At 44.7% G+C, this 24,988-nt stretch overlaps 3 protein-coding genes and 5 non-coding genes across 8 annotated transcripts; 7 read left to right on the top strand and 1 right to left on the bottom strand.

The window, feature by feature from the left end:
- The first annotated feature begins 415 nt into the window (after positions 1-415).
- On the top strand, positions 416-5,372 carry LOC100497034 (alpha-1,4-N-acetylglucosaminyltransferase). Its single transcript, XM_002941919.5, has 2 exons — positions 416-826; positions 3,654-5,372. Exons 1-2 carry the CDS (start codon positions 416-418, stop codon positions 4,257-4,259), a joined length of 1,017 nt encoding a protein of 338 aa, XP_002941965.2. The 3' UTR covers positions 4,260-5,372.
- Positions 5,373-6,319: 947 nt separating this feature from the next.
- med22 (mediator complex subunit 22) lies at positions 6,320-16,164 on the bottom strand (the record flags this gene model as incomplete). Its single annotated transcript, NM_001127090.1, is given in 6 exon segments — positions 6,320-7,270; positions 7,275-8,270; positions 11,634-11,842; positions 12,997-13,077; positions 13,445-13,597; positions 16,111-16,164. Coding segments are annotated over 4 exon segments (600 nt in total).
- A 624-nt stretch (positions 16,165-16,788) lies between these two features.
- LOC116407398 lies at positions 16,789-16,862 on the top strand. The gene has a single exon (XR_004220304.1). It is a non-coding gene; the product is annotated as a small nucleolar RNA SNORD24 (small nucleolar RNA).
- A 506-nt stretch (positions 16,863-17,368) lies between these two features.
- Positions 17,369-21,482, top strand: rpl7a (ribosomal protein L7a; the record flags this gene model as incomplete). The annotated part of the gene is given in 7 exon segments (NM_001078691.1): positions 17,369-17,489; positions 17,984-18,133; positions 18,887-19,027; positions 19,362-19,441; positions 19,681-19,811; positions 20,028-20,097; positions 21,325-21,482. Coding segments are annotated over 7 exon segments (798 nt in total), but the record flags the coding sequence as incomplete, so codon positions are not given.
- Positions 18,180-18,253, top strand: LOC116407399. The gene has a single exon (XR_004220305.1). It is a non-coding gene; the product is annotated as a small nucleolar RNA SNORD24 (small nucleolar RNA).
- Positions 19,209-19,286, top strand: LOC116407395. The gene has a single exon (XR_004220301.1). It is a non-coding gene; the product is annotated as a small nucleolar RNA SNORD36 (small nucleolar RNA).
- On the top strand, positions 19,526-19,601 carry LOC116407396. The gene has a single exon (XR_004220302.1). It is a non-coding gene; the product is annotated as a small nucleolar RNA SNORD36 (small nucleolar RNA).
- LOC116407397 lies at positions 19,878-19,950 on the top strand. The gene has a single exon (XR_004220303.1). It is a non-coding gene; the product is annotated as a small nucleolar RNA SNORD36 (small nucleolar RNA).
- Positions 21,483-24,988: the final 3,506 nt, after the last annotated feature.

Below are 24,988 nucleotides of genomic sequence, written 5' to 3'. Positions count from 1 at the left end.
TACTTACGTGTATCATGACAGCCCATTAAATTGCTTTGTTCTCTTTTTTTTTTTAATTGTATATGACTTACACTGCCTAGAGTTGTAGGTGTTTTATCCACAAAAACCCCCAAGTGTTTCTTCATTAACATCCAACTCAATTCATTATATTGTACAATCTGCATTCATGTTATTTTTGCTCAAGTGTTTAACTATCACCATGTACAATACCTGGGGGCAACGTAGGAAAGATCCATCTCAGTAATGCAAGTATCTCATTAGAACAGCTTCCCATCCCAGGCAGAACAACACACACAGATAAACAGGCATATACAGTATATACCCTTCATTGAATTTTGCGTGATGTAATTACTTATCATGACAGCCCATTAAATCGCTCTGTTCTCTTTCTTTTCTAGTGTTTGTGCCGCGACTCATGTCTCTAAAAGGAAAGATACTTTTGATATTACTTTGCCTGGCAGTTACTGCCATCTTCTATAAGTCCTCCAATAAGAAAGGTCGAAGGTCCATGCCATTTTTCTTCCATTCGACTATTACTCAAGACAACGTCTTATCCCCGGGAAATGGCATTTTCTTTATAGAGACCACAGACCGGATGGACCCACCCTCCCTAGTGCTCTGTGCGGTTGAGTCGGCAGCCCGTATTAACCCTGACAGGCCCGTGGCTTTCTTCATGAAAGGGTTACCTGATATAAACTCAGTAGAAGATCAAAACCGAGCACTGGACAGTTTCCCGACCCTTGCACCCTATAATAATATCTACCTCTTCCCTCTCCGGATGGATATTTTGCTTAAGGATACACCCCTTCTGCCTTGGTATCAACAGGTATGTATCGTAATACATCTTTTATTTTTGTAATTTGTACCATCTAAGAAAGCTATGAAATTAGGAAATTGTTTTCCAGATGAATTAGCTACATTAAAGAGTATCAGGAGTTTAGGAATTATACATAAAGCTGACTCTGCCTTTATCTTATCTTGTGTTCTGGGGTATTATACATAAAACTGGCACTGTATTTATCCTGCTGTGGCTTCTGGGGTATTATACATGGAATTGGCACTGTATTTATCCTGCTGTGGGTTCTGGGGTATTATACATGGAATTGGCACTGTATTTATCCTGCTGTGGGTTCTGGGGTATTATACATGGAATTGGCACTGTATTTATCCTGCTGTGGGTTCTGGGGTATTATACATGGAATTGGCACTGTATTTATCCTGCTGTGGGTTCTGGGGTATTATACATGGAATTGGCACTGTATTTATCCTGCTGTGGGTTCTGGGGTATTATACATGGAATTGGCACTGTATTTATCCTGCTGTGGGTTCCGGAATATTATACTGTACATGGAATTGGCACCGTATTTATCCTGCTGTGTGTTCTGGGGTATTATACATGGAATTGGCACTGTATTTATCCTGTGTGTGTTCTGGGGTATTATACATGGAATTGGCACTGTATTTATCCTGTGTGTGTTCTGGGGTATTATACATGGAATTGGCACTGTATTTATCCTGTGTGTGTTCTGGGGTATTATACATGGAATTGGCACTGTATTTATCCTGCTGTGGGTTCTGGGGTATTATACATGGAATTGGCACTGTATTTATCCTGCTGTGGGTTCTGGGGTATTATACATGGAATTGGCACTGTATTTATCCTGCTGTGGGTTCCGGGGTATTATACTGTACATGGAATTGGCACCGTATTTATCCTGCTGTGTGTTCTGGGGTATTATACATGGAATTGGCACTGTATTTATCCCACTGTGGGTTCTGGGGTATTATACATGGAATTGGCACTGTATTTATCCTGTGTGTGTTCTGGGGTATTATACATGGAATTGGCACTGTATTTATCCTGTGTGTGTTCTGGGGTATTATACATGGAATTGGCACTGTATTTATCCTGTGTGTGTTCAGGGGTATTATACATGGAATTGGCACTGTATTTATCCTGTGTGTGTTCTGGGGTATTATACATGTAATTGGCACTGTATTTATCCTGTGTGTGTTCTGGGGTATTATACATGGAACTGGCACTGTATTTATCCTGTGTGTGTTCTGGGGTATTATACATGGAATTGGCACTGTATTTATCCTGTGTGTGTTCTGGGGTATTATACATGGAACTGGCGCTGTATTTATCCTGTGTGTGTTCTGGGGTATTATACATGGAACTGGTACTGTATTTATCCTGCTGTGGGTTCTGGGGTATTATACATGGAATTGGCACTGTATTTATCCTGCTGTGGGTTCTGGGGTATTATACATGGAATTGGCACTGTATTTATCCCGCTGTGGGTTCTGGGGTATTATACATGGAATTGGCACTGTATTTATCCCACTGTGGGTTCTGGGGTATTATACATGGAATTGGCACTGTATTTAACCTGTGTGTGTTCTGGGGTATTATACATGGAATTGGCACTGTATTTATCCTGTGTGTGTTCTGGGGTATTATACATGGAATTGGCACTGTATTTATCCCACTGTGGGTTCTGGGGTATTATACATGGAATTGGCACTGTATTTAACCTGTGTGTGTTCTGGGGTATTATACATAGAATTGGCACTGTATTTATCCTGTGTGTGTTCTGGGGTATTATACATGGAACTGGCGCTGTATTTATCCTGTGTGTGTTCTGGGGTATTATACATGGAACTGGCACTGTATTTATCCTGCTGTGGGTTCTGGGGTATTATACATGGAATTGGCACTGTATTTATCCCTCTGTGGGTTCTGGGGTATTATACATGGAATTGGCACTGTATTTATCCCGCTGTGGGTTCTGGGGTATTATACATGGAATTGGCACTGTATTTATCCTGCTGTGGGTTCTGGGGTATTATACATGGAATTGGCACTGTATTTATCCTGTGTGTGTTCTGGGGTATTATACATGGAATTGGCACTGTATTTATCCTGCTGTGGGTTCTGGGGTATTATACATGGAATTGGCACTGTATTTATCCCACTGTGGGTTCTGGGGTATTATACATGGAATTGGCACTGTATTTATTCTGTGTGTGTTCTGGGGTATTATACATGGAATTGGCACTGTATTTTTTTAGCCACCCACCCACATGTGGCTTGGCATATTGGGTCCTGGTTTAAAATTACCCTATTCAACTTCCTAACTAGAACATAGTTCATCACCTCTAGTTTTTGCCGTCTGAAGTGGCAAAGTTGATGTTGCCCCCCCTTGCTTATCTTTTTTGTGCCAGAGGGGGGCGAGGGGGGTCTGCATTGCTAGTGCAGAGATCACACTATCTTATTATTTCAGAAAAAAATAAGAATTATAGTTCTAGGTTAAAGGTGGTGTGTCAATTGGCTTCTGGTGAAATGGACCCAAGTGTGTCGTGTTAATGTCAAAGGCCCTTTTATTGTAAACTTAACTCTGGCATGGAATGATGGGAATGATACAAAAATAATGAGTGTGCTATGTTCGTACTGATTCAATACCCATTTCTTTTCATATAACTAGCCTACTTTATAACACTACCCAAAAATCAAGCAATTATATACCAACATTTACCCCATTAATATAACTGAATTACCTTCTAAATTCTGGAAAAATAAAAAAACAAGAATCCACTAAAGATCACAGAGTAGCTCCTGTTTTTTAACGGTGTATCCATTCTATTTGCAGGTTAATCCTGAGAAAGAAGTTCACTGGGCCCACGTCAGCTCAGATGCCTCCAGGTTGGCTCTGATGTATAAATATGGCGGCCTTTATATGGACACTGATATTATATCATTACGGCCTGTTCCAGTAGAAAACTTCCTAGTTGCTGAAAGCAATCAGCTCTCCAGCAATGGCGTCTTTGGTTTCAATTCTCATAGAGACTTCACTTGGACATGCATGGAAGACTTTGTCAAGAATTATAATGGAGCAATTTGGGGGCATCAAGGACCAGCCCTCTTCACTAGAGTCCTTAGGCAGTTTTATTGTGATATTCCTCCGTTCAAGGGCGACGAAGATCTCAAGTGCGGCAACGTCTCATTTTTAAACCCTCGACGATTTTATCCGATAGAGTGTCGATTCTGGATGAGGTTCTTCGAAGTATGGAAAGCGTTCCCGACTTTCGTGGACTCTTACGCTTTGCATCTGTTTAATTACGCTAATCGTGGCGAGCGTAGGGTCATGGTTCCAGGAAGCAACACGTTGGTGGAACATCTTTACGTACAGAACTGTCCTGCTACTTATGAAGCTGTTTTGGAGAAAAGAAGTACCCACCTTACTAACGTTCCATAAATCCAAGCAAAGAAAGTTGGTCGATGTACTAGCCGGCGGTCTACATCCATGCCTCCAAATCTGTAACCCCAAACCTCTATATAAAGTCTTTCTTCACCCCCTTGCGCCATTACTACCCATACACAATGCTGTCATCAATACTTGAGCATATCAACTAACAGCCAATTACTTTTAGCAATTACAGTTCAGCCAACGCAAGGACATCCATAGACAGGGCAAACCAAGATCAAGAAGGGTCTCTACCCATGTGGGAAGCCAAGGATGAAGCCCTGTTAGGGTGATATTTAGGCTTAAATACTTATATATGGTGTTGGATAACCCTGGAAATAGAGTAGAGCGACTGGTACAGCCATGTTTTCCCTATATCTGTAACCTAGTTTGAAAAAGTGGGGCCTGCTCAAATATCGACACAATGGTCTAAAGAACTTTCAACTTGGGAGGCAATTTCATCAGCATAGATGTCCCCCGTGACAATAATGCTCCTACATAATCCCATTGCCCTTCATTAAACAACATCTTTTCCTTGTGTTTATAAACACTATAGGGGTATTTTACTAAGTGCAGCATAGGGTGGATCTTGTTCCATGAATACAGAACTTCTTGCATTTGGCTAAGGTATGTATGATGTGGACAAGGTTTCCTAAATCAGAGTTGGACATAGGGAAAAAAAAAAACCCAGTTGGCCCCACTGAGCCAGGCCTACTCTCCACCTGGAACTTTGGGCGCTCCACCCCCTATCATGTGAAAGAAACACAGACCAAGGGGGGTTGGGGGAGAAGGTAAGCTGGTGGAGAAGTTCGAGACTAGAAGGCTTCTATGTTAGCGTTTCTGGTGGGCCCCGGGCACCCCAATCCAACACTGGTAGGGGGGTACGATACCCTATACTAAAGGCAACCGTTGCTATTATAGAAAGAAACCACTGAAGTGTAAGTGATGTTAGAAATATTTCTTACAGTCGTTTATATATTTAATAGTTTATTTGGGCGAGTTTCCTTATATACTTGCATTGTGCAATTATCCATCAAAAATTGTTGTGTGTAAAAATAACTATTCCTTTCTTCATACCTTAGGACTTTCTCAAAAATATACACCCATGTCTATTTAAAAATAAAGGGGGCTTACCAAAAATGTCCATTCCTTCAGGTATGAGCCTACCAGAGCTATATGGTGCTAAGGATCCACTCCCATAGTCCTTAGCACCATAAAATTATGGCATAGAATGAGATACGCAAAAAAACAAATAAATCACAATTGTGACTTTTTAAATCTGAGTTCTAAAACTCAAGGGGGTATGTGATTTTATTGTGACAAATGGTGACAAAAAGGGTAATGCCCTGACTGACCCACATGGCCTTCATGACCCCTTGGTTTCTCCAGTCTACAGAAAAACAGCATTTAAGGGGGCAGTTCTTAAGGTGGCCATACACGGGCCGATTCTAGCTGCCGATATCAGTCCCTTAGACCGGTTCGGCAGCTAATCGGCCCATGTAGGGGCACTAATGAGGGGCCTGTCCGACCGATATCTGGCCTGAAATCGGGCAGGTTAAAAAATCTAGTCGGATCGGGGACCGCAATGGCTCGTTGATGTGGTCCTCAAACCAACTTTGCCCATGCCCGTTGTTCTAATTCAATCGTTTGGCCCCAGGGCAAACGACCGAATTAGCCTGGATTCGCCTGTTATGGCCCACCCGTAGGTGGGGATATCAGGAGAAGATCCGCTCGCTTGGCGAGAACGTGTATGGCCACCTTTATGGTTTTCTAAATTGTGTATGACTCCTCCTACCAGGATCATTACGCCTTCTCTAAATGCCGCCTCAAGGATGCAAAGTAGTATTCTATTTGCCCACCTATTCCAACACCCCAACTGTCCAACCAGGTCAAACCACGGTCTTTGTAGGTGATGTTCATTAGAACTGGAGGCTTTAGATACATGTCTTCTTGCTCCAAACACCTAAATAGCACTATGTCTGAGTGACTACCCAAAAGCCACCAATGTATATTAATCAACCACTTACCGTGGGGAGTTTCAGGGACTACTTACTGAACAGGGGTAAGCAAAATACAAAAACACAAATATCTTTATTACAATCTACAATAAAAAAAAAAGCAATTAAAAAATATTAAATAAAATTCTAGCCATTCTCTATTATTCTATAAATACAGGAAGCCCCTTTACAAGCAATGGAATGTGACCTTTATGCCGTGGTTGGTATGATCTGTTCCAAAACTAAAAAAAAAAAGAGAAAAACTACAGCGCCACCTGCTGGTCATTTTGCCCAACAGAAATTATGATGTTGCTCTGCTTTGAAAATTGAAGCGAGCAGAGAAGAGTCCCCTGAAGTTTCTTTTCTAAGGAAATTTATTTTCAGCCGAAAATGACCAGAAGGTGGAGCTTTTGTCCCAAATCCATAATATCAGCCGGGCTAATATCCTTTTTGTTTTTATGAGTTTACATTTCCTTTATACGGCTATTCTCAGCAAGTTGATACTTGGTGGGGACAAATAACAGGTAACATAACAAAGGTCAAGGCCAGTAGGCCATAGCAGCCAATAACAGTGTTGCTTTCATTCTTCCAGTAACTATACCAGCACTATACAGGTATGGGGCCCATTATCCAGAATGCTTGGGACCTGGGGTTTTCCGGATAAGGGATCTTTCTGTAATTTGGATCTCCATAACTTAAGTCTACTAAAAATCATTTAAATATTGAATAAACCCAATAGGGCTGTTCTGCCCCCAATAAGGGGTAATTATATCTTAGTTGGGATCAAGCACAGGTACTGTTTTATTATTACAGAGAAAAGGGAATAATTTAACCATTAAATAAACCCAATAGGGCTGTTCTGCCCCAATAAGGGGTAATTATATCTTAGTTGGGATCAAGTACAGGTACTGTTTTATTATTACAGAGAAAAGGGAATCATTTAACCATGAAATAAACCCAATAGGGCTGTTCTGCCCCCAATAAGGGGTAATTATATCTTAGTTGGGATCAAGTACAGGTACTGTTTTATTATTACAGAGAAAAGGGAATCATTTAACCATGAAATAAACCCAATAGGGCTGTTCTGCCCCCAATAAGGGGTAATTATATCTTAGTTGGGATCAAGTACAGGTACTGTTTTATTATTACAGAGAAAAGGGAATCATTTAACCATTAAATAAACCCAATAGGGCTGTTCTGCCCCCAATAAGGGGTAATTATATCTTAGTTGGGATCAAGTACAGGTACTGTTTTATTATTACAGAGAAAAGGGAATCATTTAACCATGAAATAAACCCAATAGGGCTGTTCTGCCCCAATAAGGGGTAATTATATCTTAGTTGGGATCAAGTACAGGTACTGTTTTATTATTACAGAGAAAAGGGAATCATTTAACCATGAAATAAACCCAATAGGGCTGTTCTGCCCCCAATAAGGGGTAATTATATCTTAGTTGGGATCAAGTACAGGTACTGTTTTATTATTACAGAGAAAAAGGTAATCATTCTTAAAAATTAGAATTATTGGCTTATAATGGAGTCTATGGGAGACGGCCTTTCCGTAATTCGGAACATTCTGGATAATCTGTTTCTGGATAAAGGATCTTATACCTGTACCAGTAACCAATACAAGTGTTGCTTTTGGTATTCTAACGGCAAGAAAACACAGTAACTAATAGAGAGCTAAAGGCAACAGCCTATTGGTTAGTGGAATGGTGCACCTCTTACCATTGGTTAACCAAAGCTTAATATACATAAGTACCTAAAGAGTAAGAACCATTATATACATAAGCGGATTTGTTCCCATAATGAATCCAGTTGGTCCCTGTGTGCTCCATCCTCAGGTATGTTCCGCCATGCCCGCTCCGTGACCATTTAAGTGAGGGGGCGTATGGATCTGGCTTGGGGCGGCACTTGCTTCTGCCATAATGGGCGCCAGTGGGGTGGAGGGATCCTCGGGCGACGACGCTGTGCTCTCCCTGTTCCAATACACTTCACACAGGGGAAGATCACTCGGATCACACACACTGTAGCTTAACCCAAGCAACACCAAGCCCAGCAGGAAAAGCAGACAGCATGTCCAGGCCAGCAGAGGGCGCAAGAGAGACAGACAGAGAGAAACAGAAAGAGACAAAAAGCAAGAGAAGCAAAGCATTAAGAAAAATGGCAGCAGGAAATCCATTCAGTTATAACCCCACGTGATTATTAGGGTTGGTCAGTAACCAATCACACAATAATACTGGGATAAAGTTCCACTGTTACAGAGGGATTCGTCTTGAAATGTCATAAGATATGAACCATGAATGAGCAGCAGGAGGCGCTACTTTTGTTTCTTATCCATATGTATAAATACAAATATACAGAGAAGGAATGTTCTGGGCACACAATAAGCTGTACCCCCATACTGTACTGTCTAAGGGAAACACTATGGCACCCCCTACCCATATGTATAAATACAAATATACAGAGAAGGAATGTTCTGGGCACACAATAAGCTGTACCCTCATACTGTACTGTCTAAGGGAAACACTATGGCACCCCCTACCCATATGTATAAATACAAATATACAGAGAAGGAATGTTCTGGGCACACAATAAGCTGTACCCCCATACTGTACTGTCTAAGGGAAACACTATGGCAGCTCCCTCCCATATGTATAAATACAAATATACAGAGAAGGAATGTTCTGGGCACACAATAAGCTGTACCCCCATACTGTACTGTCTAAGGGAAACACTATGGCAGCTCCCTCCCATATGTATAAATACAAATATACAGAGAAGGAATGTTCTGGGCACACAATAAGCTGTACCCCCATACTGTACTGTCTAAGGGAAACACTATGGCAGCTCCCTCCCATATGTATAAATACAAATATACAGAGAAGGAATGTTCTGGGCACACAATAAGCTGTACCCCCATACTGTACTGTCTAAGGGAAACACTATGGCAGCTCCCTCCCATATGTATAAATACAAATATACAGAGAAGGAATGCTCTGGGCACACAGTAAGCTGTACCCCCATACTGTACTGTCTAAGGGAAACACTATGGCACCTCCCTCCCATATGTATAAATACAAATATACAGAGAAGGAATGTTCTGGGCACACAATAAGCTGTACCCCCATACTGTACTGTCTAAGGGAAACACTATGGCACCTCCTACCCATATGTATAAACACAAATATACAGAGAAGGAATGTTCTGGGCACACAATAAGCTGTACCCCCATACTGTACTGTCTAAGGGAAACACTATGGCACCTCCCTCCCATATGTATAAATACAAATATACAGAGAAGTAATAATAGGATAAATAAGCTCATTTAATTATGTAAAATCTGTAACTAAACAGCACATAAGGTTCAGGCACAAAGTGATGAACATAAAACAGACACACTTAGATATTTTAACTCAGCAGAACTAGTATATGGGTTTGTACTGGGACAGGATTGTTACATCTGTGTAAATTAAAATAAATAGTAATTTAAAATAGTTGTAAAACTTGTAAAAACAAATCATGCATAGTATAAACAGCACTATAGTAGAGAGAGGGTTGTATTTTCTCCTAAAGTGGCTTTAGGTAACAAGTGCAAGGAATAGAATAGTTCTGTGCTGTAAAATATAAAACTATAAAATATAAAACTTGTATATAATTTGTATCACACATAAAGGCTCAGCAAATAAAAACAGCAAAGCTGGACATTTCCAATCTGGGCTCTCCTGCTTTACCAGCAGTGACCACTAGATGTCACTGCTCAGAGTTTCTCTAATTTGAGGACTGAACCACTACTTGAAGGAGCTCAGCAGGCACCACCACCTCTCCATGGCAAGGACCATGACTCTAAAGGTCCCCATACACGGGCCGATTCTAGCTGCCAATATCTGTCCCTTAGACCAACTTGGCAGCTTATCGGCCCGTGTAGGGCCACTACCGACGGGCCTGAAATCGGCCAGATATCAATCGGGCAGGTTGAAAAATCTAGTCGGATCGGGGACCCCATAGGCTCATTGATGCGGTCCCCGAACCGAGTTTGCCTATACCCGTAGTCTGGATTTTCCCGATAACGCCCACTCGTAGGTAGGGGATATCGGGAGAAGATCCGCTGGCTAGGCGACGTTGCCAAGCGAGCGGATATGAAGGTCTGCAGGTGTATGGCCACCTCTAGTCATACAGTGGTACAATCTTTAAACATTTAACGTTGGACAAAGGAAACAGACTGTTTAAAGGGGAAACAAACCCAGATGGGATCAACTAAAATAAGTGATTAATGTTACTAATGACTCCGCTGCCGTTGCAGTTGAAGGGGATATTTTCAGGCACTTTGCCGCCCGCAGAAAGATTTAAAGCAATTTAGAGAAGTAATTGGACTTTAAAATGTGTTTGGTAGGTGAGCTACCCCTTTAATATAAAATAAGGCAAGTTCCAGTATTACAATTGCCTTTTTTCTCAGCCCAAATTAATTATACAGCTGTATCTAGCTCGCTGTACTTTCTCCTTTTGGCTGCAGGAAGGGGGCAGACCAGCAGGGGGAGCTAGAGACAAATTCAGTAGTACTTCTACCATTATCTGGATAAGATCCTACTGGCTATCACTCGTTTGCTTGCCAGCCAGTGGGTGCAATTAGGCACTAATCAGCAGAAAATAGCTTAAGGTGCCCATACACCTTACGATCCACTCGCTTGGCGATGTCGCCAAGCGAGCGGATCGTCTCCCAATATCCCCACCTACGGGTGGGCGATATTGGGAGAATCCAGGCTAGTTTGATTGTTTGGACCTGGGGCCAAACGATCGAATTATGATGACGGGTATAGGAAAAGTCGGTCCAGGGACCGCATCAACGAGCCGATGCGGTCCTCAATCCGACTAGATTTTTTAACCTGCCCAATCGAGATCTGGACGATTTCAGGCCAGATATCGGTCGGGCAGGCCTGTCAGTAGTGCCCATACACGGGCCGATTAGCTGCCGAATCAGTCCAAGGGACCCATATCGGCAGCTAGAATCGGCCGTGTATGGGGACCTTTAGAGAGGAGTATAGCTGATCTTTGTTGGTCTGTCTGGTCCTATAGGGGTCAGTATATATCTGTACAGATTAAAAGGTAAAAAGTGCTGTATTAAGACTAGCCTTGATTTTGGGCTTGTGCAATGGCCACGGGAAGATGGAGTCGCCCATTATAGTAACGCTGAGTATCTTCTGATGGCTTTGCATTGTATGAACCATCAGACTGCAGCTTGTAGGAGGCAGAATCGGATTAAATCCCTTCTCCTGCAATCATAGCTGCACAATAGGAGGCGTAGGGGGCGCTACACTGGCCCCTGCTGTACATAAGGCACCGACTCTTCCTCGCAACTCTGCGCTGAGCCCTCTCACCGCCTCTATTTATACCTGGAAGAGTAATATTCCTCCTCGAGTTCATACAGATCAATGGCGATGTCGTCCCTCAGGGCGATGAGCTTCTTGTCGCACTCATCCTGCAGGGCGCGGAGCTGCTGGTTCCGCTGGTTGATGGACTCGTTGACGGAGGGAAAGTCATTCAGGATCAGGAACTGCTTCAGATCCGACACCAGCTTCATGAGGGATTCCCCTGCCCGGACCTAAACAAAAAAAAACAAAATAAAACAGAGCCACATCGGGGTGGGAGGCGCTGAAACAAATTAAATTATTTCCTACAGCTAAAGGGAACTGGTTTTATTGTGAAATGGGCTCTTGTATTATTGTATTTATTGTATTAACAAGAGCCCATTTCAAAATAAAACCAGTGCCCTTCAGCTGTAGGAAGTAATTTGGAATGGAATTAAGAAACCTCTCTCTGATGCAAAAACTTGATTTGGATTTTGTCCACCTACTGGAAGATGGGAGTACTGCAGGCAGAAGTCATAAAGAAATAGAACCTCACAGAGGATGTCTCGACCCACACGCAACTGTATTCCGCCCTCTTACAGCCCAAACCCTACCCAACCCGGCTAGTTATAGACCCCACACCCAACCCACCCACTGCTGATGTCACAAAGGGGGTGGGGAGTGGGCGGGCACACGCATATAAATTAGAAAGTCAGAACCGGGAAGTCGCCAGTGCAAGGTTGTGGGCGGGGAGGGCAAGCAGGAGAGCTGAACCTGAACACGCCCACAACTGGAAAATGTAGTGCATTGGTTGGCCGAACCCGGTCCGACCTACGGGTATCGGGTTGGCACGCACATCACTAGTAGCCATGTGGAAACTGACATGCTTTCCAGTTGCCAGGGCCAGAATTACAAATTTACTAGCAACATAATAGCTTGTAAATGTGTAATATCCTTAAGTTCAGGCTCTGGCCCCGCCCCCTTAAAGTAGAAGGAAAAATATCATCACTGGGGGGGGGGGTGCAAAAATATTAGGCACCACTTACCTGATAGGTAATCACCTACCTGATAACCTGGGTTGGTGCTCCTGGTAGTAGGGGCACCGGCCCAGGGTCTCAAGTAAGTGATTATAATCATGGGGGGGGGGGGGGGGAGTGTAATATTTTAGTGAGACTTTCCTAAGCCCCTTATCTGCCTAAAATCTAGTGAAACTTACCCCAATTGTCCTGGAGTCGTCCGTGACATCATAGCTCCACCCCCTTATCATGAACCTGCCCCCTTTGACTTCACAGGGCACCCCCTTTGTCGCTGCCCCCCTAGCTGGCCGTTACTTTCTTCTATGAAGGTAGCAACCCCCCGCTTTGAGCATAAGACACTCCCCAATAGATACGAGCGGCTCTCGACTTACTATATTAGCAGACCTGACGTGCATCTCGTAGTTGTCCTGCTCTCCTTGTGTGGAACGGGAAACCTGATGCTCTTCATCTATCTGCCGAAATAACATTGGGGGGTTTTAAACAACAACTTTGAGAAATAACGGAGACTCCCACAGTAACCCAGGCATTTGTCGTTTCCAGTGTCTCGGCCTTACAGATAAGGAAGGGGCTGTCCACCTTTTAGTATGATGCACAGAGTCATATTCTGAAACCATTTGCAATCGGTCTTCACTTTTTATTATTTGTCGTCTTGTAATTATGTAGCTTTTTGTTCTGCAGCTTTGGAATTACAGCAGTTATCTGGTTGCTAGGGTCCAAATGACCTTAGCGACCAGGCACTGGTTTGAATGAGAGACTGATGTATTTATAAGAGATTTATTTAAATAAAAAAATATAAATAAGACTGAGTATCTTACGGACCTTGGCGGTTTTGATTATCTCGGTGAAGTTGTCCATAATGGATTTAATGTCATCTTTAAGCCGCTTGTTATAGGACTGTAGCAGCGTCTCCTTGCTCTGGGGCAGAATCCTCTGCTGCGACATCCCTTCTGCTCAGCGACCAACCCCTTGGCGCTACGGGGGGGACACAAGGAAATATAAATGAGTTAGAATTATAGCAACACTGAGGGGTTCTGTGCCCATATAAAGGCACAAGGCTGCAGGCTGAGTTATACAGGGAACTCTGAGTATCACTCATGTATTATAAGGGATAATGTACCCCCTACTGTAAATGATAAGGATATTAGCAGTCACTGAGGGGTTCTGTGCCCATATAAAGGCACAAGGCTGCAGGCTGAGTTATACAGGGAACTCTGAGTATCACTCATGTATTATAAGGGATAATGTACCCCCTACTGTAAATGATAAGGATATTAGCAGTCACTGAGGGGTTCTGTGCCCCCCATATAAAGGCACAAGGCTGCAGGCTGCGTTATACAGGGAACTCTGAGTATCACTCATGTATTATAAGGTATAATGTACCCCCTACTGTAAATGATAAGGATATTAGCAGTCACTGAGGGGTTCTGTGCCCATATAAAGGCACAAGGCTGCAGGCTGAGTTATACAGGGAACTCTGAGTATCACTCATGTATTATAAGGGATAATGTACCCCCTACTGTAAATGATAAGGATATTAGCAGTCACTGAGGGGTTCTGTGCCCCCATATAAAGGCACAAGGCTGCAGGCTGAGTTATACAGGGAACTCTGAGTATCACTCATGTATTATAAGGGATAATGTACCCCCTACTGTAAATGATAAGGATATTAGCAGTCACTGAGGGGTTCTGTGCCCATATAAAGGCACAAGGCTGCGGGCTGAGTTATACAGGGAACTCTGAGTATCACTCATGTATTATAAGGGATAATGTACCCCCTACTGTAAATGATAAGGATATTAGCAGTCACTGAGGGGTTCTGTGCCCCCATATAAAGGCACAAGGCTGCAGGCTGAGTTATACAGGGAACTCTGAGTATCACTCATGTATTATAAGGGATAATGTACCCCCTACTGTAAATGATAAGGATATTAGCAGTCACTGAGGGGTTCTGTGCCCCCCATATAAAGGCACAAGGCTGCAGGCTGAGTTATACAGGGAACTCTGAGTATCACTCATGTATTATAAGGGATAATGTACCCCCTACTGTAAATGATAAGGATATTAGCAGTCACTGAGGGGTTCTGTGCCCATATAAAGGCACAAGGCTGCAGGCTGAGTTATACAGGGAACTCTGAGTATCACTCATGTATTATAAGGGATAATGTACCCCCTACTGTAAATGATAAGGATATTAGCAGTCACTGAGGGGTTCTGTGCCCATATAAAGGCACAAGGCTGCAGGCTGAGTTATACAGGGAACTCTGAGTATCACTCATGTATTATAAGGGATAATGTACCCCCTACTGTAAATGATAAGGATATTAGCAGTCACTGAGGGGTTCTGTGCCCCCATATAAAGGCACAAGGCTGCAGGCTGAGTTATACAGGGAACTCTGAGTATCACTCATGTATTATAAGGGATAATGTACCCCCTACTGTAAATGATAAGGATATTAGCAGTCACTGAGGGGTTCTGTGCCCATATAAAGGCACAAGGCTGCAGGCTGAGTTATACAGGGAACTCTGAGTATCACTCATGTATTATAAGGGATAATGTACCCCCTACTGTAAATGATAAGGATATTAGCAGTCACTGAGGGGTTCTGTGCCCCCCATATAAAGGCACAAGGCTGCAGGCTGAGTTATACAGGGAACTCTGAGTATCACTCATGTATTATAAGGGATAATGTACCCCCTACTGTAAATGATAAGGATATTAGCAGTCACTGAGGGGTTCTGTGCCCATATAAAGGCACAAGGCTGCAGGCTGAGTTATACAGGGAACTCTGAGTATCACTCATGTATTATAAGGGATAATGTACCCCCTACTGTAAATGATAAGGATATTAGCAGTCACTGAGGGGTTCTGTGCCCATATAAAGGCACAAGGCTGCAGGCTGAGTTATACAGGGAACTCTGAGTATCACTCATGTATTATAAGGGATAATGTACCCCCTACTGTAAATGATAAGGATATTAGCAGTCACTGAGGGGTTCTGTGCCCCCCATATAAAGGCACAAGGCTGCAGGCTGAGTTATACAGGGAACTCTGAGTATCACTCATGTATTATAAGGGATAATGTACCCCCTACTGTAAATGATAAGGATATTAGCAGTCACTGAGGGGTTCTGTGCCCATATAAAGGCACAAGGCTGCAGGCTGAGTTATACAGGGAACTCTGAGTATCACTCATGTATTATAAGGGATAATGTACCCCCTACTGTAAATGATAAGGATATTAGCAGTCACTGAGGGGTTCTGTGCCCATATAAAGGCACAAGGCTGCAGGCTGAGTTATACAGGGAACTCTGAGTATCACTCATGTATTATAAGGGATAATGTACCCCCTACTGTAAATGATAAGGATATTAGCAGTCACTGAGGGGTTCTGTGCCCATATAAAGGCACAAGGCTGCAGGCTGAGTTATACAGGGAACTCTGAGTATCACTCAGAAATGTACGGAAATAATTGAATGCAGTTTACCTGTCCCAGTAAGTGATACCGCCACTTCCACTCTCGGCAGCCCCAGCACAAACCCTCACACACACAGTACATCCGCTCCCGCCCTTCGTTCCGCTTTGATTGGCCGAACCTCCTCATGCTAAAGCGTGATTGGCGCCTCCGCACGTCAATCCCCGTACATACAAGCTTGCCTGTTTCAGGTTACGGTGCTACAACAAATCCTCTTAAAGCGCCAGCGCTTCCAGCAGAACCCCCAGTCACGCAATCGCGGCCGCGGTCCCTTTAAGCGCCCTCGCTGTACAAATCTCGCGAGATCTCAGAGGCGATACAAATATTACCCACAATGCCTCTTTCTTCCTTTCTCTGCCCCTGTCCACCATGGTGAGTGCTCGCCGGCGCCGCTCTTGTTATCCGCTTCCATCCTACCGCTGTTGGCCGCTCTATCCCCCGCCGCCCGGCTCACTTTGCTCCTGGATACCTCTGCCTTATATTCCCGGGGATATTTACCGGCCATGGATAATGTTTATACGGGATCCGGCAACTGGTGAAAGTTCTTCCTCTCCTATTGGCTATGGCTTCCGCAGGCCTGGCAGCCCTTATGGGAAACGGGGAGAATTTCTGATATTATCCATTGCTTCCAAGGAGCAGGCCCAGACCCCGGGCTCTATTAGTTCTGACTGCCGCATTGGGCTAAGCCTGTGCAAGTGATGTGATGAAATATTTGCTATCTGAGCCACAGTGCTGACACTCTACCCACCAAGATCGCTGATGCACAGCCTTATGGCAGGGTTCTGGCCCAGTAGATCCTGTCTGGCTACTGTATGGGGGTGACTGGAGGATCTAGTGCAACTGTAAACATTGATGCCCCATTCAGTTGCAATAGCTGACCACATGGGTAGCCCAATGGCATACTTGGGCACTGTGGGAATCCTGTTTGGCTTGGGGTGGGGGTTGTAGAGCTATTATTGACTGGGGTAGTAGCCTGTAGCCGTGCTCTTTATCCAGGGGCAATAGACTTGCCCTGGTATTGAAGCACTAGAGGGTGCCCAGGTGTCACATGTTCTCAGCCTAAGTGGCAACTCTGGGTTTGCTTGCTGTCACCCTAATGTAGTGCTTCTCAACCTTTCTTTAATACAGTTCCTCATGTTGTGGTGACCCCCGACCATAAAACTATTCCTAAGACCATCAGAAATGTTTTCTGATGGCCTTAGTTGACCCCCGTGATAGGCTGGACCCCCAGGTTGAGAACCGTTGCCCTAATGCATCTATTTCTCTGCAGCCTAAAGGGAAGAAGGCCAAGGGGAAGAAGGTGGCACCCGCCCCTTCCGTCGTGAAGAAGGCCGAGGCCAAGAAGGTGGTCAACCCTCTGTTCGAGAAGAGGCCAAAGAACTTCGGCATTGGTGAGTGTTGCTGTGCTTTACCCATGATCCCTTCATAAAGTCTTTCCTATAGTTGTGTTGGAGAGATCTCCTACTTGGACATCATCCTGCTGTCAACATCTCACTCCTGCTGTGACTTGTAGACTAAGAGTAGGGGAAGAGTCAAGGGTTCCAGATTCCGGCCTAGGCAGTGACTTGGATCTAAAGGGTCCATATAAGGCAGTGGTTCTCAACCTTCGTCATGTTGTGGTGACCCCCAACCATAAAATTACTCCTAAAACCATCAGAAATGTGTGTTTTCCAATGGTCTTAGGAGACACCTGTGAAAGGGTCCCAAAGTGGTCCTGACCCACAGGTTGCGAACCGTTGGTATAAGGGAAAATGTCCATAGGAATGATGTAAGCAGGATTAAGGCCACATGTGGAGTCCAAGCACATGGCCATTGGTGGGGTGGCCATAAGCCCCTGAACTTGTCACCATCTTACCTTCTCAATGTTCTTCTTGTTGCCTCTCAGGTCAAGATATCCAGCCCAAGCGTGATCTGACCCGCTTTGTCAAATGGCCCCGTTACATCCGACTCCAGCGCCAGAAGGCCATCCTGTACAAGAGGCTCAAGGTCCCACCTGCAATCAACCAGTTCACCCAAGCCTTGGACCGTCAGACAGGTACGTTCTCCTTTATGGCCTGGATGTTCCTTTTGGCCACGTTCCGTGCAGATGATGCCAACTAATATTTGCTATCTGACTAGCAGTGATTACACACTTTCCACCAAGATCGCTGATGCACATTGTGGTTGCTTCTAACTACCCTATACAGGTATTGGACCCCTTATCCGGAAACCCATTATCCAGAAAGCTCCGAATTACAGAAAGCCTGTCTCCCATAGACTCCATTTTACTCAATTCAGAATTTTAAAACTGATTTCCCTTTTCTCTGTAATAATACGAGTACCTGTACTTGATCCCAACTAAGATATAATTACCCCTTATTGGGGGCAGAACAGCCCTATTGGGTTTATTTCATGGTTAAATGATTCCCTTTTCTCTGTAATAATAAAACAGTACCTGTACTTGATCCCAACTAAGATATAATTACCCCTTATTGGGGCAGAACAGCCCTATTGGGTTTATTTCATGGTTAAATGATTCCCTTTTCTCTGTAATAATAAAACAGTACCTGTACTTGATCCCAACTAAGATATAATTACCCCTTATTGGGGGCAGAACAGCCCTATTGGGGTTAATTAAGGTATGAAGATCCAAATTACAGAAAAAACCCTTATCCGGAATACCTTTTGGTCCTGAGCATTCTAGATAACTGGTCCTATACCTGTACCTAGAACTCCCAATATGGTAGCCTGGCTATGTTCTGTATTAGTGCACCGGGGTTCCGGAACTAATGACTGGTCTCTCCAACAGCCACACAGCTCTTCAAACTGGCCCACAAGTACAGACCTGAGACTAAACAGGAAAAGAAGAAAAGGCTGCTGGCCAGGGCTGAGCAGAAGGCCGCTGGCAAGGGAGACGTTCCCACCAAGAGACCACCTGTACTCAGAGCTGGTAAGTACAACCTTCTGTGGGGGCTGTAGTCACATTATAGGGGGTCTTAGAGTGCGCAGGCAGCTGTCGGCACTTTGTGGGTGCTAACACCTAGGATGGAACACAGAATGTCTTTCATGTTGCCTTTCTGACACTGGCTTGTCTAGAGGGTGAGGTACAAAGTGACCACAAGATGGCGCTATTGCAGTGATGGCTGAATTTCTTCACCTGAAACCACTTGTGTGGATGTAAAAACACGAGCTTTTTAACACTGAGCAGTAGCCTCTAGTTTGGGGGGGTCGATAATGGCGCCTCATTGGGGAATGGATGGACTGACGGGCTTTTGGCCTTGCAGGTGTCAACACTGTCACCACCCTTGTGGAAAACAAGAAGGCTCAGCTTGTTGTGATCGCCCATGATGTCGATCCCATCGAGGTAGGTCAATCGAGTACTTTTTTAAAGGGGAAGTTCACCTTGTAGTTTGTACATTGGCCGATATTTTTCTGGGGTGCTTTTGGATCGCAATGATGTAATTGAATTTCTTCACCTGACTGGATAATGAAGATTAAATCCGAGCTTTTTAACCCTGAGCTGTCCAAGCTGCTGCTTTGCTATTGGCGTAACGATAATTATGCTTTGTTTCTTTAACCCTGAATTTATTCCTCTTCCCCCAGCTCGTCGTGTTCCTCCCTGCTTTGTGCCGCAAGATGGGAGTCCCATACTGCATTGTCAAGGGCAAGGCCAGACTGGGCCGCCTCGTGCACAGGAAGACCTGCACCAGCGTAGCACTCACACAGGTTAACCCGTAAGTAACTTATTACTAAAGCTTATTGGGGGGGGGGGGGGGGTTGTAGAACTAAACGTCCCTCCTGTGCAATGATGTGCATAGAATTTCTTCACCTGAATGACCGTGTGGCACTCAGAGCTTTTTAACCCTGAGCGGCAGTTGGGGGGCCCCGTGTTGCACTGGCAGTTGCACCAGAATGGGAGCCGGCAAATAACCAGTTTCTTTCCCCCACAGTGAGGACAAAGGTGCCCTCGCCAAGTTGGTGGAAGCAGTTAAGACCAACTACAATGACCGATTCGATGAGGTATGGCTCAATGCAGCCATTTTGTTTTTTATATATATTTTTGGTCTTCATTTTCTCCCTGACAGGACAAGGTTAAAGTGCAATAGTGTGGGGGCTAAAAGCTATTGGCTTTGCATATTATTGCACTGTAAGGGAATTTACAGATGTGCTAAATTGCACCAGGGAGGTTTATCCTAGAAGCCAATCTGATCTTTGCATTAGTTCCCCAACTTGTAGCCGGCCCAAGCTGATTGGCTGATAGTGGCACATTATTGGCCAATGCTGGCAAATCTTAATTGTAAAGAACAGCTGATAACTTGACGGGCTTCTTGAGACAGATGGGTTTTGAGGTTTGCATTTAAATGCAGAGGGGGACAGGGTTTGGTGGGACACAGACCCATAACTGGTGGTCCGTTGAGAATGCTAGCCTGGCCAACTTGGCCATGCAGATAGGGCAAGCCATTTAAAGGGCAGTGCCAGCTGGCTTCTATTCCCCTTTCTATAGGCCAATCCTTTGTAGCATCAGTGTATGAGTAGGCGACTTTGTCCCTACGAGACAGTGTTGGCGGCAGCTTATTTGGCCCAAGTGTAGAGCCTTCCAATGGTCCCCAAAAATTGGCCCAAAATAGTCAGATTGTTGGCCCCAGGGCCAGTGATGGATTTAGGCCAATATGTTCCAGTTCATGGGTGACCAAATGGGGGCCCAGATCTGCTCTTTTGGTGGCCTCTTTAAAGTGTTTCTGGCAGTATATGGCCAGCTTAAGACAGCAAGGATTAAGGTGCCCATACACACTAAGATCCGCTCACTTGGCGAGGTCGCCATGTGAGCGGATCTTCCGATATCCCCACCTACAGTTGGGCGATATTGGGGAACATGTAGGCTAATTTGATTGTTTTCCCTGGGGCCAAACGATCGAATTATAACGGGAGCAATGGGCGCAGTCTGTATGGGGACTGCATCAACGAGCCGATGCGGTCCCCAATTCAACTAAATCTTTTAACCTGCCCGATCGATATCTGCCCAATTTCAGCCAAGATATCAGTCTGGCATGCCCCCTCGTTCCTGCCCCTACATGGGCCGATAAGCTGCAGAATGGGTCCAAGGGACAGATATCGGCAGCTACAATCGGCCCGTGTATGGGGGCCTTTTAGTCTGTGCCCATATACACTGATATCTATAGATTCGTATTGCCCATGTGTTGCAATTAACAAGCCTAATCGTTAATTTCCTAATCTCTTCACTCCTAGATCCGTCGTCACTGGGGTGGTGGTATCCTGGGCCCCAAGTCTGTTGCCCGCATCGCCAAACTGGAGAAGGCAAAAGCAAAGGAGCTGGCCACCAAGCTTGGTTAAATGTACCGATCTTGTTGTTTTGTTCTGTACAGAAATAAAAAAAATAAACTCCAGAAATGTGCTCTCTTGTGTTACTGCTACTTAACTATAGGGTCTGTGGCCCTAACCCTCCCATAACTCCTGTTTCATATAATCACTAAGGTCACGTGGGGCACTTGTGTGGGGAGACTGCCAGAATCCCAAGGAATTACTGGAAAAATGCATTATGGGTACTCTAACTGTACACATGCAAATATATAATGCACATGTTGGCTTCCTTTGCTGGCTACTAACAGACAGCTGAGGTTGCCTCGGTGGCTACCAATACAAAAAATAGCTTCTGTGGGCTGTTTCACCTTCCCTTTGGCTTTTGTGATGTTTGTTGCCCACGGGGTATCCACCAGAAATGTACAATCCTGTGTGGAGCTGTGGTGACGCTAGTGCCCAAAAGGGTCCACTCTGGTGTTCCGTTCCCTTAACCCATAGCAAGGTTAGCCCACCTGTCTGCAACCTTGTTATGGGATAACAGTTTCTACCACAAATGTGATTGGCTGTTATATCAACCTGAGCTTAATTAACAGTATAGAGGCTGTGGGATTTGTGCCAATAAGTTGGGCTGAAAGGCGTGTTCAAGGAAATACATGTAAATAGAGGGGTAGTTGACTTTCAAACTAACTTTAGCATGGTGTAGGCATTAATATTCTGACAGTTTGCAGTTGGTCTTTTTTTTTTTTATTTATGGCTTCAGTTGTTTTTTTTTTAGCAGCTATCTGGTTGCTAGGGACTTATTTACTCTAGTAACCAGGCATTGGGGTGAGTGAGACGGGTATGAATAGAAGAGGACCTGCATAGTAAGAAGTAGTAAAAAAAGAATTATATATATATATATATATATATATAATAATCCTCGCTGAGCAATAGTTAATGGGTTGTCGGGGGTCGGTGACCCCAATTTGAAAGCTGGAAAGAGTCATAAGGGGAAGGCAAATAATTCAAAACCTATACAAGTTGATTAGAAATAGCCATACTAGAACATGAAGTTAAAGCCCACCCTTTTAAAGAGGTAACATACAACAGCCTTTGAGGAGTGAAATGCGTTGGGTGGAGTTTTTTATTTTTTTTTATTTTTGGGGCAACTAAATATTTGGTTGTGGTGGTTTGGCTTTGAGGCTATATGGTGTGGGTAATCTCCATTATGCATGGGTATTTAGGCTTATTGCCTGGGGGGTATAGTCAGGCCTAGCTTATTGCACTGCAGTGCCTACATACCGGCACCCGAACTTCTACATGTACCACTTGTTACCCCCCATAGTTATTATAGAGTGGTTCCTTTTTGGGTTTTCAATGACCACAAATATTTCTTCTTTACATCGGACCTGCTACCTGGGTGCTGTGGGGGCTTAACGCAATTTCTTTATGTGCCCAATTTACCCCTAGCAACCAGGAAGTGGTTTGCGGGGAAGATAAAGAGTGGTGCCCCTGCTTCCAATAGGCATAAACTCACTGTTATTTGTAAGTGCCCCCTAAGGCCACGTGCGTCAGAAGGAGACATGTATTTACTGCCTGTGTATCTGGGAAATAACTGCTCGCTGAGCCGTTCCCAGAGTGGCGGCAGCTCCCCTCAAACCGCTTAGTCTGCATTAAGTGTATCCCCTGCTATGTTTAACCCTATGATCCTCATCTGCCTCTGTAACATGGTGTAAATGTGTAGGTGCTGGGAGTTGTGTACCAGCAAAATCAGGAATTAACACTTGCTGCTAGAACTATAGTCTCCAGCAATATCAAATACAAGGCCATTTGAAACCATTTTGGACATACCCAGTTGCCCCATAATCCATAACCCTGCCCCTTTTCTGTCCCAGATAACTGGAAAGAGGTATCCATTCTGTGTCCTTGGTACTTTATTTCTGAATCTCTGCCGATATGACTATTGGGTTTATTTAATGGTTAAATGATTCCCTTTTCTCTGTAATAATAAAACAGTACCTGTACTTGATCCCAACTAAGATATAATTACCCCTTATTGGGGCAGAACAGCCCAGAAAGCCCACCTGTTATAATATGGGGTCCCGTTCCCCTGCAATACACACAGGTCGGGGGGGGGGGGAGGGTCACATGATTTAGTGGAGGAGGGGCTCAGTATTTTGCACTCTGCAGTGGTTTCTCACTATAAAGCCAACAGGCAAATAAAAGCAGCAGAACTGGGATTATTCCAACTGGATGTTTGAGCTAATGAAGCAAAGCCAATGCCGGACCTTTGGTACCTGAGGGGGGTCCGGGGGGGGGATACGCCTAATGATCACAAGTCTTTGGCTGTTCTCTCAGAGCAAATACCCCTTCAGCTGGAACATGGTCATTGTCCAAGTACAAATACGCAAGGCCGGCACCAAACTTACGCACGCAGACTCCTTGGGTAACACTTTAACCTGCGGGGCAGATGTGCTGCGTTCAGCAAGGCGCTGGGATTCTCTGCCCCCCTCCTCCAGCTTCTTCCCCTACATTTCAGCCCATGCAACCACCCTGAATATAAGGGCTGGCTCCACTATAGTGGGGGGGCTTGTGTGACTGGGGAGGCCGTCCCACCATAGACATGAAACCATTCCAAGTGCCTCCGAGTTGCATAAGTACAATCAGGGCCATCATTAGAATTCATGGGGCTTAGCCCACCCCCCCACGGGGGCCCATAAGCCCACCACCTACCCCAATGGAAAAAAAAAAGTGGGCAACTAAATTTTACACCTAGGCTACACCCCTCATCCACCCTGGCCATCCCCTATTAGACCCAAAACTCCACCCATACCCCACCCATTTGTGTCTATTGGATCCCTCTTTGCCCCCCACCCCCTATTAGACCCAAAACTCCACCCATACCCCACCCCTTTGTATCTATTAGATCCCTCTTTGCCCCCCCATCCCCTATTAGACCCAAAACTCCACCCATACTTCACCCCTTTGTATCTATTGGATCCCTCTTTGCCCCCCATCCCCTATTAGACCCAAAACTCCACCCATACCCCACCCATTTGTATCTATTGGATCCTTCTTTGCCCCCCCATCCCCTATTAGACCCAAAACTCCACCCATACCCCACCCATTTGTATCTATTGGATCCTTCTTTGCCCCCCCCCATCCCCTATTAGACCCAAAACTCCACCCATACCCCACCCATTTGTATGTATTGGATCCCTCTTAGCCCCCCATCCCCTATTAGACCCAAAACTCCACCCATACCCCACCCCTTTGTATCTATTGGATCTCTCTTTGCCCCCCCATCCCCTATTAGACCCAAAACTCCACCCATACCCCACCCATTTGTATCTATTGGATCCTTCTTTGCCCCCCCATCCCCTATTAGACCCAAAACTCCACCCATACCCCACCCATTTGTATCTATTGGATCCTTCTTTGCCCCCCCCCATCCCCTATTAGACCCAAAACTCCACCCATACCCCACCCATTTGTATGTATTGGATCCCTCTTAGCCCCCCCATCCCCTATTAGACCCAAAACTCCACCCATACCCCACCCCTTTGTATCTATTGGATCTCTCTTTGCCCCCCCCATCCCCTATTAGACCCAA

This window comes from Xenopus tropicalis, chromosome 8, assembly GCF_000004195.4.
Source record: "Xenopus tropicalis strain Nigerian chromosome 8, UCB_Xtro_10.0, whole genome shotgun sequence".
NCBI lineage: Eukaryota > Metazoa > Chordata > Amphibia > Anura > Pipidae > Xenopus > Xenopus tropicalis.
Note: the sequence above shows the minus strand (reverse complement) of the source record. Positions and strands in the feature narration are given on the sequence as shown.

Excerpts from the sequence above, each read along its gene's own strand:
- LOC100497034 (XM_002941919.5), top strand. The coding sequence starts at position 416 with ATGTCTCTAAAAGGAAAGATACTTTTGATATTACTTTGCCTGGCAGTT. Across the intron at positions 827-3,653 it reads TTCTGCCTTGGTATCAACAG|GTTAATCCTGAGAAAGAAGT; the intron begins GTATGTATCGTA and ends TTCTATTTGCAG.